General features: G+C 41.4%; 1 protein-coding gene across 1 annotated transcript in view; it reads left to right on the top strand.

Moving 5' to 3' along the window:
- The first annotated feature begins 10,887 nt into the window (after positions 1-10,887).
- LOC120517846 overlaps positions 10,888-17,489 on the top strand; it is a 36,842-nt gene continuing 30,240 nt past the window's right edge. The window contains exon 1 of the mRNA XM_039740348.1: positions 10,888-10,994. Coding sequence (XP_039596282.1) covers positions 10,925-10,994 — 70 coding nt within the window. The 5' untranslated portion in view covers positions 10,888-10,924. The remainder of the gene's footprint in view (positions 10,995-17,489) is intronic.

Here is a 17,489-nt window from a genome sequence, read left to right as displayed (position 1 = left end):
AGTTGACTTTTCTCTCTTATGTGTTCAGTTGGCATCAGACATCAAGGCTTGAACTTCTGCATTGGTCTTCAAGTCGAGAGAGACTCTCAAATCAATGATTAGGGCAAATACACCATAAAACTCACCACAAAACAACAAAGCTTTGTGCAGATTTTATATTAATTAGCCTGCCCTGTCTTGCTGCAGACTGAAGAGAGGATGGCTTTAAATCTTTGGTTTAGTATAAAGTGACTGATATACAAGTTGCCACGTGCCTCTTATATATGGAACCTTTGATTAACATGCCGAGTATAAATATCAACTTTATCAAACCCACCTCATCCAATTTAGGGCTTTGGGGAAAGTCGCCCAGCAGCACAGGGGCAGGCATGGCAGTATCATGCTGAGTGAAAAATTAAAATGTCGAGTCTGACCCGATCTTGAGCTTTACACATCTCTCTAGGGGTGCCTGCTGTTTTAAAAGGAGAACAGGGGTCAATAGATAGATAGATAGATAGATAGATAGATAGATAGATAGATAGATAGATAGATAACAGATAGATAGATAGATAGATAGATAGATAGATAGATAGATAGATAGATAGATGTGAACAGCACTATATAATAGATAGATAGATAGATAGATAGATAGATAGATAGATAGATAGATAGATAGATGTGAACAGCACTATATAATAGATAGATAGATAGATAGATAGATAGATAGATAGATAGATAGATAGATAGATGTGAACAGCACTATATACTAGATAGATAGATAGATAGATAGATAGATAGATAGATAGATAGATAGATAGATAGATAGATAGGTAGATGTGAACAGCACTATATACTAGATAGATAGATAGATAGATAGATAGATAGATAGATAGATAGATAGATAGATAGATAGATAGATAGATAGATAGATAGATAGTGTGGAAACCGTACTCCCAAACACAGACAGACTGACACCAGGATGTCCAAAACACACTCCTTTATTTTATCTTTGAGCACCACAATGCCTTCTCTCACCAACTCTCTTGCTTTCTTCCTCTTTCTCTTCTTCTTTCTCTCTTTCTTTCTTTCTTTTTTCTTTGACCTCCATCCTCCTCCTCCTCACAAGCTATGTCTCCTTCCTCCCAACTCTGGCGCAATGTCTGGAAGGAGGCGGCCCCTTTTATCATGACCCCAGGTGCTCCCCTTGACGTCACTTCCTAGTATGGAGGAAGTGTCAGGAAAGCACCTGGAAGCACTCCGGGCCTTCTTGGAATTATTTCCGGCAGCACTTCCTGGTGTGGCGGAAGTGCTGCCATCCAGGATTCTTCAACTGTCCGGGCGCCCCCTGGCGGTGGCCACGTCCTCTCACGGGCATCCCAGCTCCGTCTTTGTGGCTCCCAAACAGACCCGGGCAGCTGCCCTCTAATGGCCGAGGAGAAGTATTGTCCTAGTTGGGGACTGTCCAGGCGTCCCGGCCGGGCAGTGTCCCCGTACATCTGTGACAATAGATAGATAGATAGATAGATAGATAGATAGATAGATAGATAGATAGATAGATAGATAGATAGATAGATAGATAGATAGATAGATAGATAGATAGATAGATAGATAGATAGATAGATAGATAAACAAGAATATAAGGTTTGTGTGTCTATCATAAGGGAATTGATGCAGAATAATGTCAGCTGGGAGGACACTGTGCAAGGGTGAGGTGACTGACCTCAGTTATAAGTCAATGCTTCTCTTATCTTACATGAATATATTTTTTTGTACTATAATGGTCTAGCACATGTATTAATCAGCATTGCTTTGTTTTTTTTTTTTCATTTCCTGCTAAATAATTCACCATTGTCGGTTACGAAATAAATAGAATCTATTTTTGAACTGCTGTTTCTGCCTCGTGTTGTGTTAGGCCATAAATAAATCAACAGTTCTTGCACCTTCGTGCTTAAGGACGTTAGTGAACCTTCATGGAAACATCTTATTGCAGATGTTGAAAGACGCAAGCCTTCTAAGGAAGTATCGTCGGCCCTGCCCTCTCTTACACAGAACATCAGTATTGGCAGTTCAGTCCAATTTATCATCCAGCTGCACTCCCAGGTATTTATAGGTCTGCACCCTCTGCACAGTCACCTCTGATGATCATGGGGTTCATGAGGGGTCTGGTCCTTCTAAAATCCACCACCAGTTCCTTGGTTTTGCTGGTGTTCAGGTGTAGGTGGTTTGAGTCGCACCATTTAACAAAGTCCCTGATTAGGTTCCTATACTCCTCCCCGTGCCCACTCCTGATACAGCCCATGATAGCAGTGTCGTCAGTGAACTTTTGCACGTGGCAGGACTCCGAGTCGTATTGGAAGTCGGATGTATGTTGGCTGAACAGGACCGGAGAAAGTGCAGTCCCCTGCGGCGCTCCTGTGTTGCTGACCACCGTGTCAGACCTGCAGGTCCCAAGATGCACATACTGAGGTCTGTCTGTAACACTTGAATATGTGCTGTTTTACAATTTACTTTACACACTCAAAAAGCCCGTAGGCGTGGGCATGACCTGTGCATAAGCATGAACACGAGCACGGTTTAAAACCGTATGCCTCTACACCTTACTCATGGCAAGGCTGTCACTAACTGAAGAATGATGTTTACTCAAAGCTGTTAGAAATGGCAAGAATATACCAATACAATTCTATTTATGGGGGGGTTATAGGAACCTCCCATAGATTATGCATTGCCATCTAGTAAAATATTCATGACTCTTACAGAACCAGGAAAATGGCTCTTACACCACGTTAGTACCATTCATCAACCCCTGACTCTGCGTCATACTCTTAACTAAGCCCTTGACTGCCTCCCATGACATCACGTTTTACTAACATGCTGGAATTCTATGAGGAAGACAAAAGGATGCGACCAGAGTGGTGCATATGATATTATTTATCTGGCCTTTCAGATAGCATTTGATAAGGTGTCACACTAGAAGAAATGGGTGTGTAGATGAGTGCAAAAGTGGCTCAGACACAGGAAGCAGAGCCTGATGGTGTGACGTTAAAAGTGGTGTCACTAAAGGGACAGTGTGAGGGACAATTACTAAACAAAACTTATAGGTATACATTTAATCCTGCATGTGCTGAGGGGTACCTTTAATCAGCCCAGTTTAGGGTCATTGAGTGTCAGTATTTATCCCAACAACAGTGGGTGTAAGGCAAGAAACAAATATGGTGGCCCACACACTGGTACATTTAAGGGACAAAATCACACAGCCAATCAAAAAAAAAAGTGTTCTGCATGCAATCCAGTAACAGAAACCTTCAAATAAAGCATCCGTTTAGTTTTACCGAGTTACCTGCAAACAGACATCATGAAACAGTGTTATCTGGTGGTACAGCAGCCTGTGTTCATAACAAGAATCTTTGGGGGCTCAGGTTGTGGATGGAAAAAGAGGATGGATGTTATTTACTTCACAGCACATGAGACGTATTTTGTTAGAAGTATTACTGACACATTTCTAGTATTCAGTACTAAAACAAATAATCAGATGCAGTTAATCACACTCACTGCTACCTGTCAATGCACAAATTCACAGAGAGGGCGCCATGCAGACCATGTGACTTTATCAGGGTCTCGAAATCGAGCAGCTACTGAGTTGGTAAGGCAGGATCAGCAGGAGTACAAAAGAAACTTCGCAGTCCAATAATGTTTGTTTGAAAAGAGTTTAGTGAAAGTTCAAAGCAAAACAGTTAGCACAGAAACAGAGAAAGTTATTACACACGCAGAATAAAAGGCAAAAATGGAAAAGGGTTTCTTCTACAAACTTAGCTTTTTCTTGTTCAACTTCAGTTGCTTTCTATATTTACAGTTTGTGTTATTTCTCTTTGGCAAACTTATATAAGATTTACTTAATAAATTTGTATTGTGGGATAAGAACGAGGCCTGAAGGGATCGTTGTATGGATTGGCTGGCATTGCAGAAAGATAACTCTGTGCCCAGCCGCTATAAAATAAGGAGTGGACCAGCGGAAGCCAGAATGAGGGAGTGACCCCATCCCCATGCACTAGGTGGCAGTGCCAGTGTTGTCCTAGATAATGGGATGTCTGTCAGGCAGACCACCATCTGTGAGATTCAAGGACTGTGTTTGTGATATGGAAGTGAGCACCACAAGGAGCAGTCCTGTCTGCTTTTCTCTTCACTCTGTACACCTCTGACTATACATATAACAGCAGGTCATGTTACTTGCAGACATTCTCAGATGATTCTGCACTTATGGGGTCTATCAATAAGGGGTGATGAGACAGAGGAGAACAGTCAGGTGGACTTTGAGAATTGTCTGCAACTCAACATCAGCAAAGCCAAGGAACTGGATATTGATTCACTGCACCCAAGAGCTTCCATGTCAGGTCACTATTTAGGGAGTGAATGTAGAGGTGGTCAACTCCTACAAATGCTTAAGGGGTCCACACCAATAACAGGCTGGACTTGTTTCAAAACACAAAGAAGCTATTGAAGAAAAGGTCTTCCTTAGAGGACTGTGTTCATTTAATTTGGGAAGTGACATCCTTCACATCTTCTACAACTCTGTGATGGCCAGTGTGCAATTCTCTACACGGTGGTGGGCTGGGCTGGCAACATCACTTCAAGAGAGGCCCACCGAATCAATAAAGTGATTAAAAGGGCATTCTCAGTGTTTGGACCCCCCACTAGAGGTAGAAGAGGAGGATGAGTCCGGAAGTGCAGCCCTGTAGTAGATCCTTAGGATCGATGGAGGGCGCTGTCAGGGGAGGACCGCTCTACTTTGTCGATGACCCGGAAGTACTTCCTAGAGGAGACAGAATGGCACCAGAAGCATTCCTGGTCCGGCAGAAAAGGAAGCCTGCTGCCAAATATAGGGGAGTCAGAGTCGGGAGATAGCGGGCAAAACTGAGAGGAGATGGAGAAGGATTAAGAATTGTATGCTTTATTGTAAATTTTCATTGTGTTTGAGCCACTGGTCAAAGAGGAGATTTGGAAAGGCGCTGATAAGAGGAATAAAAATCCTTTATTTTATTCTACAAACGTCTGGTATTTTGCTGTGCCTGTGGTTTAGGTCTCTCTGACGCCCCCTTGTGGTTACGGTATGTTCTATACCTACGGCTCAGTTTGAAAATGTTTGCCCACCATGCCTTACTGACTGTAAGGCAGATCATAAACTGAACTAGTCTGTAGTCAAAGGGACAAGAAGTAATTAGAATATTCCATTTCAATTCAGCTTTTCAGGGTTATAATAGAACCTTCCATTGACTATGCACTAATATATATATATATGCAAACATTTAAACATAACTAAGAAAATACTTCTATCAACTTAACATCACCTAAATAACTAGCAAATGGCTCTTATACCATGATACCATAAGGCAGGAATGACAGCTCTGCACTACCACTCCTCCATTGTTAAAAGAGATGTACTAAAACTTGATTCAGACTCAGCGTTTGTCTAAAGCTTTTGCTCAGTTCTTATCACGTTACTGTGTTTGCTTAATGTCTCTGTCAATAGCTGTCACTTTATAAATGAAGTGTGCATGTGCACCATGATGACGGCAGCAGCAGGCAATATCTTAATGAAATAACATAATAATTATTGATGTCATTTTTCAGCCAGCGCTTCTCCCCTGGCAGGGGTTTAAAGTCGTGTTTCTTGTCTGTTTTGTCCGTCTTTGTGCCATTTATTTAGTTTAATGTTTTTTTTGTTTATTATTCTTATTATTTGTCTGCACGAGGCTGCTGTGTCAACCCAAACCTCAACTGTACGACTGTACTGCCACATTTGACACAAATTACAAAATTACATTTTGTTACAACACCATCTCATTAAGAACAACGATGAGACTGCAGACCGTCTGGCGGACTGGTGTCACATCAACAACCTCACTTTGAACATAAACAGAATCCAAAAAATGATTCTGGGTTTTAGGCTCCATTCTGCATTGATGGTGTTGTGATCTGGAGAGTCCCAATGCACACGTATCAAAAGCACTTTCAAAGTTGCCCACTAGAGGAGGACAACACCGTCAAAATACCCCGACTAGAAACCCAGAACGCCAAGACGAGTCTTGATAAAAATGAAAGGTTTATTTTCACAAAATGGCTGTGCAAGCACAGATCCCTGAAGAACACAAAGGAGATGCCTGAATAGGCAAGGCAGACAGTGCAAACAAAGTCCCAAATACAGAATTCAAAAATCGTGGGTCAAAAACCAGAGCAGAGATTCAAAATAACAATAAACACTGTCCCAAAGTAAAAACCAAAGATGTAGGCGAAAAGCAGAGAACAGGGTCAAAAATCCAGAAAATCAAAAGGCACAGTAACATAAGAAACACTCCAAACGCATTCAATGAACCGCAAGGAACCATGGAAGGTCCTCCCATAAATAGGGTGGACGGACATTCTCTGCGGTTATTGGCAGGTGGCCAATAACCCGCCTCTTAGGGAACCACCCACAAAGCTCACGTGACATAAAGGCCATTCCCCTTTCCCAACCAATACATAGAAAAGCACCTCTATATATGTTAAATCCAACATCTGTCGGTCTGTCTGAACGCTTTTGACGAGAGAAATACTTAATGGATTAAGATCAGGTTTATTTCTATAATTTGCTTGAAAATTCCGGCTGATTATAGTTTGGTTGTGGCACCAATTTAGTCACGCAAATCTGAGAGGCAGGCAGCAGGTAGAGGGGAGGGGGATGCAGGACCTCAGGAGTGGGGAGTCAGACGAGGCCCTCCTCACTCACGCGCCAGCCTCAATTTGAGTCGCTCTACCTCTCGTCACGTGTTGAAGCGTACCTTGCCTCTGCTTAGCTAGCGATACCTGTTTGTTCAGCAGACATTATCATCTAGGGATTGTTAAAGAGTAACGTTTAACGTTTTTGAGAGAGAGATCAGAGCTACGTGTGTTTTTGATGGTACCTGCTAATTGGCAGGGCGGCCATATGCTTTTCTCCCCATGCAGGGGACACTCTCCCGTCAGAGACGAACACAATCAAATACAGTGGCAACGTTTGACGTTGGAGTGTAACTACCTTCTGCTTGCCAACTTTTTACATTTTTGGCAAAGAGATCACTTCTACATTCTTGCCCCTGATAATAGCAAAACCAAAAATATTGTATATCAAGAGTCCCTTGGATACAAAAGCTATCAATATAAATTCTTCTCAATACAATTTTTTTTATAGATTTTTAAAGTTTGTCCTGTTTCACTACTATGCCGGCAGAGCCATGCGGGACAGCTAGTATAAAACTAATAAAATAAACATTAGTATGAATAAATTATATAAAATTAAAACAAACAACTGGGCGGCATGGTGGTGCAGTGGGTAGCGCCGCTGCCTCGCAGTTAGGAGACCCGGGTTTGCTTCCCAGGTTCCCCCTGCATGGAGTTTGCAAGTTTTCCCCATGTCTGCGGGTGCTCCAGTTTCCTCCCACATTCCAAAGACATCCAGGTTAGGTGGATTGGTAATTCTAAATTGTCCCTAGTGTGTGCTTTGTGTGTGTGTGTGCGCCCTGCGGTAAGCTGGCACTATCCCTGGGGTTTGTTTCTTGCCTTGCGCCCTGTGTTGGCTGGGATTGGCTCCAGCAGACCCCCGTGACCCTGTAGTTAGGATATAGTGGGTTGGATAATGGATGGATGAAGACACACAACTTTGAAGACCAGCCAGGGGGACAATGCTGGTTGAACCATGACCTCTCCCTGGTGGAGTGAGTGGGCAGTTTCAGATTTCTCTGTCCGCACATCTCCTAGAAACTGAGCAGGTCATAAAACTCCACTGCCATCATTTCAAAAAGCGCAGCAAGGCATTCACTTCATCAGGTGCTTGAGGAAGTGTGGTTGGCAGAAACAAACACTGCCAAGCTTCGACCACAACACTATTTACCTCAACTGTAAAATCACATTGCAACCTCGTGATCGTGCCATTGGAAGTGCAAAGGGGAAACCCCCCCCACTTTGATCCTGCTGATGGATTGTGTCGTTAACTGCATTATTAACTATGTGTCCCCCAATCACGTTTTGTGTTGCTCAGATGTCAAATGGCGACTGTCCCCCACTCTTCACATGTGCTGCTTAAAATGACAAGGGGGACTCATCTCCCGCCCCACCATCCTAAGCTTTCTAAAACCAGCCATACTCGAGAAGGTTATATTGTAAAATCTGTTGAATGTAAATTAAGGTACGCTATGCTCAGACTATGTAAAGCACTGCTGAGACTACATCTGGAGTATTGTGTGCATTTCTGTTCACCGAAGCTACAAAAAAGACAGACAAGAGCAACCAGGTGCATCCCAGGATTTAAGGACATGTTGGACTTTGAGAAACTCCGAGGATTACACCTTCTTAGTCTCAGGCAGAGGGGACTGCATAGTGATCTAATCCAGGTCTTCAGAATTCTTAAAAGCATTGATAGAGTACATCTAGCTGAATTCTTTAACTTTAATGGTGCATCAAGGACTCGAGGACACTGGGGAAAATTAAGGGGACGTGTATTTAGGACTGAAACCAGGAAGTGCTTCTTTACACAAGGAGATCTGGGACTGAGACTTGATGTTAAAGCAGAAAACTTGGTCAACTTTAAGACATATCGGGATGAGATGTTGGGAGAGTTTACTGTAGCTATTAGTTAAACAAACATGACTGATAGACTAAAAAGTTTACTTCCGTTTGTCAAATTTCTTATATGTTTAATGGTTCATTTTTTTGATACAGTTGCCCCCACTAGTCCTGGTCACCCCATGGGCACCTGCTCATTTGCCCATATAGTTAGCACAATGAATGCAAGCCAATATAGTTCAGATACTAACTGATAGCATATGAGCACAAAGCAATTGGGGCGGATCAACTATGAAACAAATAAAGCCTAAGCTTCAGAGCCCCTAATCCTAGGTGGCCCCAGAAGCAACTTTAGTCCACAATGCTTAAAAAGTTTGGGTTTCTACTGTAGGACAAAGTGGTCATTGCCCATTCTGCTAAGCTTTAGTGGCACACCAGGCCTGTTAAGAAAGCAGGTTTAACAGAGATGCAGGAATCCAGCTGCACAAAACCCCCTTTTCCATTCCAAACTAAGTGACTGAACTCCAGCTTGCACCAGGATCTTTCAGGACTTCATCTGATAACAAAGATGTCCGTCAGAGTTGGACTGACATTTCTCCTGAGGCCCCTCTGCAAACCTCTAACACCAGAAGGTGTGAAATGGACAAAGACCATTCAAGGAATGACAACTCTGATGGACAGAATAACTCGCCTATTAGAAGACACTGATTTTGTAACTGGAAGTGACTTTAATCCAATCAGGAGAAGGTTCAACCTCTGGGATATTCACTGGACACTCACTGAACTCCCTGGGGATTCCCTCAGTGAGGTGGAAATATGTAATGTGATCTTCTGAAACCTAAAAAGATATGAGCCACTGTTCCTTGGAGTGCCTAGCCTGACAAAGTCTTCTCTTTGTGAACCTGTGACCTGAGATCTAGTTTGCCAGTCTGAAGGCTGAGAAGCAGTCATCACTTCAAGAAGGGAACTTCTTGTGCTAGAAACAGTAGCACTTTTTCCAAAGTTTCAGATGGCACAGCAAAGGGCCCAACAGCAGAAAGCAAACTAAAAAAGCAGGAGCACAGAACACCACAAAGGATCACACAGCAAGGAGAAAGAGTGCACTCCCAACTCCAGATGAAGCCTTCACTTGAACATCGGACATCACCCATAAAGGCTTGGTATCGTGAAACTATGCGTGCCACGACAACTCTAAATACTAATAGTAGCCCGGTGATATAAAGGTGCAGGACAAAGTTGAATGCTTGGGGTGCCAACTAGGCAAAACTCCATTTAATTCAAACAAAAAACAGAAAATAAATGAAAAACATCTGCCTCAATGCACCTTTTGTTATCAGTAAGGTAGTCCTCTCTCTGGGACATCACACTAACGTTTCTGACTTTACTCAACACAGAAGCAGAATCAACGTAGAAATGAGACACCACTTTCCAGGAGCGATCTCCTTTTAAATTGTGTGGACTTGAGGGGGGGGTGCTTTCTTGAAGCTGTGAGGGAAGAAGGAGACAAGACTATTAGTGACAGCGCCCCCTCTCTTACTGGGGTGGTATTACTTCCTTTAGGCGAACCTGGAAGGCGACCCTTTGGTGCCCAAGCATGGAACAGTAAACAGCCAGCCTGTATGTTATATATTTGTCTGTCTAGACTGTCTGCGTCCAATCTTATATGTCAGTACATGTCTGCAATTTATCAATAAATTGTATTATTCTGTTCCTTAAACTGAGTGTTCAGTCTTCAGTTAGCCTGACATACAGTAAGTGTAAAGGCCAACGATCCCCCTCCAACAATACAGGATGGTAAGTTAAATAAATAGAATTCACAAATTGTTTGAGTAATTATCGGTATCTCTGAAAGCAAAGCTAATGATTAATTAACCAACTTAAAATTAACTCAATTCCAAGTAATTCAGCACAAAATAATAATTTGAATAACAATTAAAAGGTCAATAAAGTATCACAAAAACGTTGTGGTGATCTGTCATGGAAAAACCCCATTGAAGAAGATAACAGTGGTTACCCGGACCTCTTGCTGGTTGTGAAGGAGCCCCCATAACTGTTCAAGTTTCAGGGCCTCAAAAATGTAGATCTGCCCCTGCCTGAACCATTTCTATAAAAATTTAAATACATTAGGTTCATATGAAAAATAAAAATACACAAACACAAACCAATATAGTTCACAGGCCTGGAACCAGTAGTGTACCCACGCAAACCAATAAAGTATGAAATAATCAAAAAGCAACAATATGAACAAGTAAACGTACAGGCTACCCACAAAAACATGTGACGTACTATTGCCGTTTGGCTTTTTGTTCCGATGTCAGCAGTTTCTTGACATTTCCTCCATCTGCGTCTGTGTCAGTCAGATGAGGCAGTGACAATGCACGCGGTCGTGTGGCTGCACCTGCTCGCATTTCTCTGGATGTCAGGCGCCGGGGGCGCGGTGACGGGTAAGTGACAAATGGGGCACCGGGCAGAAGTCTCCTTCTTTAAGAGCTGCCTGCTGTTTTATACTTTCCAAGGACCATCAGGGTGATGAATGTCTTTGCTTTGACAAGAAGCCGCATTGACAGGAATTGTGACTATAAAGGGTTGACGATGGGGCGAGCGCATCATAAATAAAACAGACAGATGTATTAACATTTTAAATCTGTCCTTATCTGCATAGTGCTCGTGAAGGATATTTACTTTATTTTAGCATGTACTGTACTGCCTGAAACGAATCACAAAATCTGCTGAATGAAATGTCTTATAAGTAATTTAAACTTTTCCTTCATCGAAGTGCTCCGTTTATTTGCACAGCTCACTCGGCTGCTCCATGAAACTCAGCACACATCTTGCTGGGGTCAGGGCCGTTCTTCATTATTTTTTATTTTTATCTTTATCTTATCTCCCTTCTGAATTCTTTTATTCTTTTCATTTTAGAAGCCACATGCAATACGGTGCAAAAAAAAAATTATATATATATATATCAGTAAATCTTTGCTTTATATAGCTCTATTAACAGCTTATCTTGTCATAAGATGCTTTACAGGAGTAACAAGAGGCAGTTTACAGCTCAATTAGTGCCAACCTTCACTCTTAAAATTCAGGGTGTCAGTGCGGTTCTTCAGAGCCATCCTATAGGGGAACCATTTTTTGATTTCAGAATGACTTATCCACATGGTGGTTCTGGAAAGAACTTTTATTTATTTAGATCAGCAGCAGGTTCCAGACAGTAAATTACCAAGATGGTAACAGATTTGTGAAATATCAATGGCTGAGGGTTTTTAAAGAATCCTCACTGCATACGATAACACAGGCCAAGCTTAGGTTTTCTTAATCTGTTTGTGTCCTGCTACCCTACCATACATTAAAAATTTCAGTTTTTTTTGTACATATTAGAAAGTTCTTATGCAAACTTCATATGCAAAGAATGGCAATTGAGCTTTGTCAAGCAAGGGTTCTCTGAGGAACCCCACAACCCAATAAAGAACCCTGAAGTGCCATAAAAGAAAAAAAAGTTTTAAGAGTGTAGGTGAGTTAATCTTACAGATTTTTATTAAAATATTAAACTGAAAAAGATAGTTGAGTCAAGGGGAGCTAGCACACTCCAGTTCACAAAGCTTATTGGGGATTTTATAAGACAAATACAAACCACACTTTCCATAGGAATGAAACATCAACAAAGAGATCTCCTTAACATTCTTTTTGGTTTCTCCTCGACATCAATGCAATCAGAAAGAATATACTGTAAAATCGGAGACCCGGGTTCGCTTCCCGGGTCCTCCCTGCGTGGAGTTTGCACGTTCTGTGTGGGTTTACTCCGGGTACTCGGGTTTCCTCCCACAGTCCAAAGACATGCAGGTTAGGTGGCTTGGCGATTCTAAATTGTCCCTAGTGTGTGGGTGTGGGTGTGTGTGTCCTGCGGTAGACTGGCGCCCTGCCCGGGGTTTGTTTCCTGCCTTGCGCCCTGTGTTGGCTGGGATTGGCTCCAGCAGACCCCCGTGACCCTGTGCTCGGATTCAACGGGTTGAAAAATGGATGGATGGATAGGATCGAGACGTTGTCATTTGTCTCCTGCTTCTCAGATTTTTCTACTGAGATGAAATACCCAGCAGTCCTCATCAGTGTCTCTTCTTGAATTTCAGCAAAGTACCTCATTCCTGGAGCAATCTTCAAGTTAAAGGCCCAACCGAGTAGGATCCTTTCTGGCACTAATGAGATTTAAACCGGCAACCTTCTAGATAGTCGCACAATGGGCTCAGGTTTTCCAAGTAGTGTCTTCAGGATTTTCTTTTTGCAACTTGAAAGTATTTACATTGGTGTGATCGGTAATATCTGGTGAAACAAATGGACAGCTGTTTGTGGTGATAATGCACTTTATTACGATTACAAACTTGTAGTCCTTGCTTCGGAATAATACTATTAGTTGCTCTAATTTATATTGCTGCTCCAATTAGAACATACTTCTTATAGGAGAAAAGGCTGGTGGTGTGGCACAGGGGTTAAGACTTTGGCCTTCAAACCTCAGATCCCACTACTGACACCAGTGTGACCACAAGCGAGTCGCTTCACACGCCTGTATCCACTTGGAAATGGAACTGATCGGATCTCGCACGTTGTAAGTCACCATAGATAAAGGCATCAGTCCATTAAAAAATATGAAGTCTTGAAAGAGATTAAAACAAGACTAGAAAGTCATCTCACAAAACAGAGCATACTTTTTCAAATCAAATTCTCAGTTTTGACTCCTTTAACCTCAGTTGTCTCCTTTTTGTCTAAAGCTACGTCTCTTATGGAATTTTAGGAAAAACATCTGCGACCAAGCTGGTTCTTAAGTGAAACATAAATGAGAATTTCTCTTAAGTCTCAGGAGCCATCAAAGATCCACCTTTGAGCAGTCAGATCTTCCTACTTGTTAAATGAACTTTTGATCGAAATCAGAAACAGGCCATCTCTCTGAAGGCACAGACACCAAGAAGAAGTGTCTGCTTAAAAGAAGGTCTGGACTGAAAACCAACAGTCGCCAGATCTTCAAGGTGGAGGATTGTCTTCCTAGACATGAGGAATAGCAACTGCTGATGATTTTTTTAATGTTATACGTAGAGAAAAATCACCAATAGAACTGATACGTAATTTGTTGGTGAACATAACAAAACATTTTCTAAAACCGTGTTAAATTTTTGTGAAATTAAGCTATTTGTCAAAGCAGAAAAAGGGTGGCACCAAAAAAAAAAAAAGAAACACGTCTGGCAGCTCTTTTTATATTTTATGAGTATGGCAGGAAGCAGAAATGTCAAATCAACTTTGGTAAACAAGACACGAGTGTCATCAGTTCATTTAGAATACTAGCAGGAAAGAAGTGATGCTGTGAGAAATGTCAAATGTTGAGTTAAGTGAAGATGCTGAAGAATTGTATTTTAATATCCCGCAAGTAACGGATAGGAGAATGACTGTTGACTGTTGCTGTGTATTGTTAAACCAGTCATGATTCCCGTCCACATTGATAATATTTAATATATTCTAAATAATGAGAATGCATTTTGACAATTCGGTTTTATCAGTTAAGGTAAACCACTGATAATTTGGGGCCATGCAGCCCAAGCGTAGACACCTTTCTGAGTGATATTTTATGTTATTTCCTCATTTTGACATTTTGGTTAACCACATCCAGGTTTACTGAGATGTGCTCTTCACATGTTGTGTGGTGTTTACTGCTTTAACGTTCTCAAACCAGCTTAATCCAAATAAGGGTTGTGAGCCTATCACAGCAGCACTGGGCTCAAGGCAGGAGACAACCCTGGGCATGGCGACTGGGCCCACACACACACTTCCTTTCCTAGATGGAGCAAAGTGACTCTACAGTGCAGCACTACCTTGTCCTGTTTCTGGTCAGTGCCTTGACTTCACCCCATGTCTTTCCTTATTGTGCTGCCCCCTTGTCCTCTGTTCTCCTCCAACTCATCTTCAGTCATCCACCAGACTTTGATCCTTACAAGATCCAGTCCAAGACATTCCTAGTAACTGTACCCTTCTGCAGTTTCTGCTCCATCTCCTTCTTCTAACTTGCACTTCTATACTTTGTTCCTTTGACCACAAGAGAGGGTCCTCATTGTTTATTGTCTCTGGCCTCCTTATACTTAATGTTCTTCTTAGATATCTTTTAATGAGTACTTGCAGATTTTGGATAGTTTGACTTGTGATATGCTGTGCTTCACAACTGCACAGTAATACTGTCCTAACACTGGAGCTAAAAACTTCCCACTTGGTCTTCCTTGATATTTTATCGGTCTTCAATATGCTATACGGTTGGGTAAATCCGGATTTCTGTTTTTTGATTTGGTTTTGTACATCTTCTTGTGCTCCATCTGTTTTTGTTACTGTACTGCCAAGAAGCTCTTCAAAATTATATCCATTGATTTCAAGCTCTTCTCTTAAATGTGCGTTAAGATGCATTGTCATGGTCTTTTGCACATTCACTTTTAGCCGAGACTTCTCGGCAAAGTCTCCCAGTTTGCCTTTCATTTCATAATGAGTGTGGGAGAGCCAACAAACGTTATCAGCAAAGTCAAGGTCCCCAAGTCTTTCATTGAGGCCTTGCATTGTTCCTCTCTTCCTGTTAATGTTGGCACATTCATGGACTGTGGAATGTCCAGAGAGCTGCTAGGCAGGAATTCCAACTTAACGGTGAATCACCTACTGAAGGACACCAGCAGAAATGGAGGGGAAGTGCATTTAGGACTGAAACTAAGAGGTTTTACTTTACTCAAAGAGTTTTAGGAATCTGGAACAAACTACCAAGACATGGAGTTGAACCAGAAATGTTGACAACCTTTCAGAAGAATCTAGAGGAGATGCTTAACAAATGATCTTGATGGAGTGAATGGTCTCCACTCATTTCTCAAATGTCTTATGTTTTTATGATGCTTTTGGAACCCCCACAGTTTTGCTTCCTCCAACATCAATCAATCAATCAACATTTATTTATATAGCACATATTCATACAAAAAAATGTAGCTCAAAGTGCTTTACAAAATGAATAGAAAAATAGAAGACACAATAAAAAATATACATAAGTCAACATTAATTAACATAGAATAAGAGTAAGGTCCGATGGCCAGGGTGGACAGAAAAAACAAAAAAAAACTCCAAGAACTGGAGAAAAAAATAAAATCTGTAGGGGTTCCAGACCACGAGACCGCCCAGTCCCCTCTGGGCAATCTACCTAACATAAGTCAAACAGTCCTCTTTGTATTTAGGGTTTTCATGGAAGGACCTGATGATGATGGTCACGTAGACTTCTGGCTTTCAGTCCATCAATGTTGGTGCATCAGGATACTTTGAGTAGGTGAAGAAACCGGAAAAAGAAACAGAAGAGAGAGTTGGGGTCAGTACGGATTTTGGAGCCACTGTGAATAGTTATTATGAAGAATTGAACATACAGAGTATCAGTATTAAGTTAAAGTGAAGTTATAAAAAGGCCATGTTAAAGTAATGTGTTTTTAGCAGTGTTTTAAAGTGCTCTACTGTATTAGCCTGGTGAATTCCTATTGGCAGGCTATTCCAGATTTTAGGTGCATAACAGCAGAAAGCCGCCTCACCACTTCTTTTAAGTTTAGCTCTTAGAATTCTAATCAGACACTCATTTGAAGATCTAAGGTTACGATTTGGAATATAAGGTGTCAGGCATTCCGATATATAAGATGGAGCGAGATTATTTAAGGCTTTATAAACCATAAGCAGTATTTTAAAGTCAATTCTGAATGACACAGGTAACCAGTGTAGTGACATTAAAACTGGAGAAATGTGCTCGGATTTTCTTTTCCTAGTTAGGATTCTAGCAGCTCCATTCTGCACTCATTGCAGTCGATTGATGTTTTTTAGGTGGTCCTAAAAGGAGTGCGTTACAGTAATCTAGTCGACTGAAAACAAAAGCGTGAATTAATTTCTCAGCATCTTTCAATGATATAAGAGGTCTAACTTTAGCTATGTTTCTTATGTGAAAAAATGCTGTCAGGAATTTTTTTTTCCTGTACTTGTTCCCCTGGACTTCTGACCTTGAACATTGTCATTAAACTGGACATCATGATTCTCTGCTTTTATACATAACTGTTCTTTAGATTCTACCTTGTTTTGTTTTATCTTTGAATAACACTTTGAGCTACTTTCATGTGAGATATGATGTGCTGATACATCCAACCGGATGAGCTGGGATGAACCACCAGTGATGTACCCGGGATTCATTGGCTGTTTCGGGTCTTTCAACATCAGACACCCTTACCCCAGAGACATACATATATAATTAAATGTTGATGTTGTTTCCGGTTGTTTCCATTGCCATAAGGAAAACCAAAGGGTGACAGCGTACACCACAGCCTCACACCCCTAGTCACTTTGCCTATGTGTATAACCTGTCATCTATAATTTCTGTAAGTCACTTTACATAGGTTGGTCATTTTTTTTGGTGGCAGCTCAAAGCTTCTCATTATAACCCACATGTTACCTCCCTCAATCAAGTCAAAGGCTTTGGGTAGTTTAAGAATGATTTTGCATCATTTTCATTTTACTTATTGTTTCATCCAGGGTGCCACCATTTTGCATTGCTGTCATCATGATGCTATGATATGAGTTTGTAAAATGAATGTTATTGTGTGGTGTGTTAGATCCATCAGCATCCGAGTTTTGTAGATAACTAAATAAAAACCGGTCATGTGCTATTTAGATTTCCTGGTTCTTGACTTTCAGCTTCTGTTTTTACTTTGATTCTTGGCTTACGATTTCTAATCAGACAGATTGGTTTGACTTTTGGATTTGACTTCTGGTTTGCTTAATGGTTGGTTCCTCTTTTGGTCACTTCCGTTCATTCTATTTCCCTTTCCTAGTGTGATGCATAATAACACACAGACACACACACACACATCTCTCTATTATAAAAGAAAATCTTGAGATTTTCCCGCCCTCCT

This window comes from Polypterus senegalus, chromosome 17 (genome assembly GCF_016835505.1).
Source record: "Polypterus senegalus isolate Bchr_013 chromosome 17, ASM1683550v1, whole genome shotgun sequence".
Lineage (NCBI taxonomy): Eukaryota > Metazoa > Chordata > Cladistia > Polypteriformes > Polypteridae > Polypterus > Polypterus senegalus.
The sequence above is the reverse complement of the archived record's forward strand: the minus strand, read 5'-3'. Positions and strand labels throughout refer to the sequence as shown.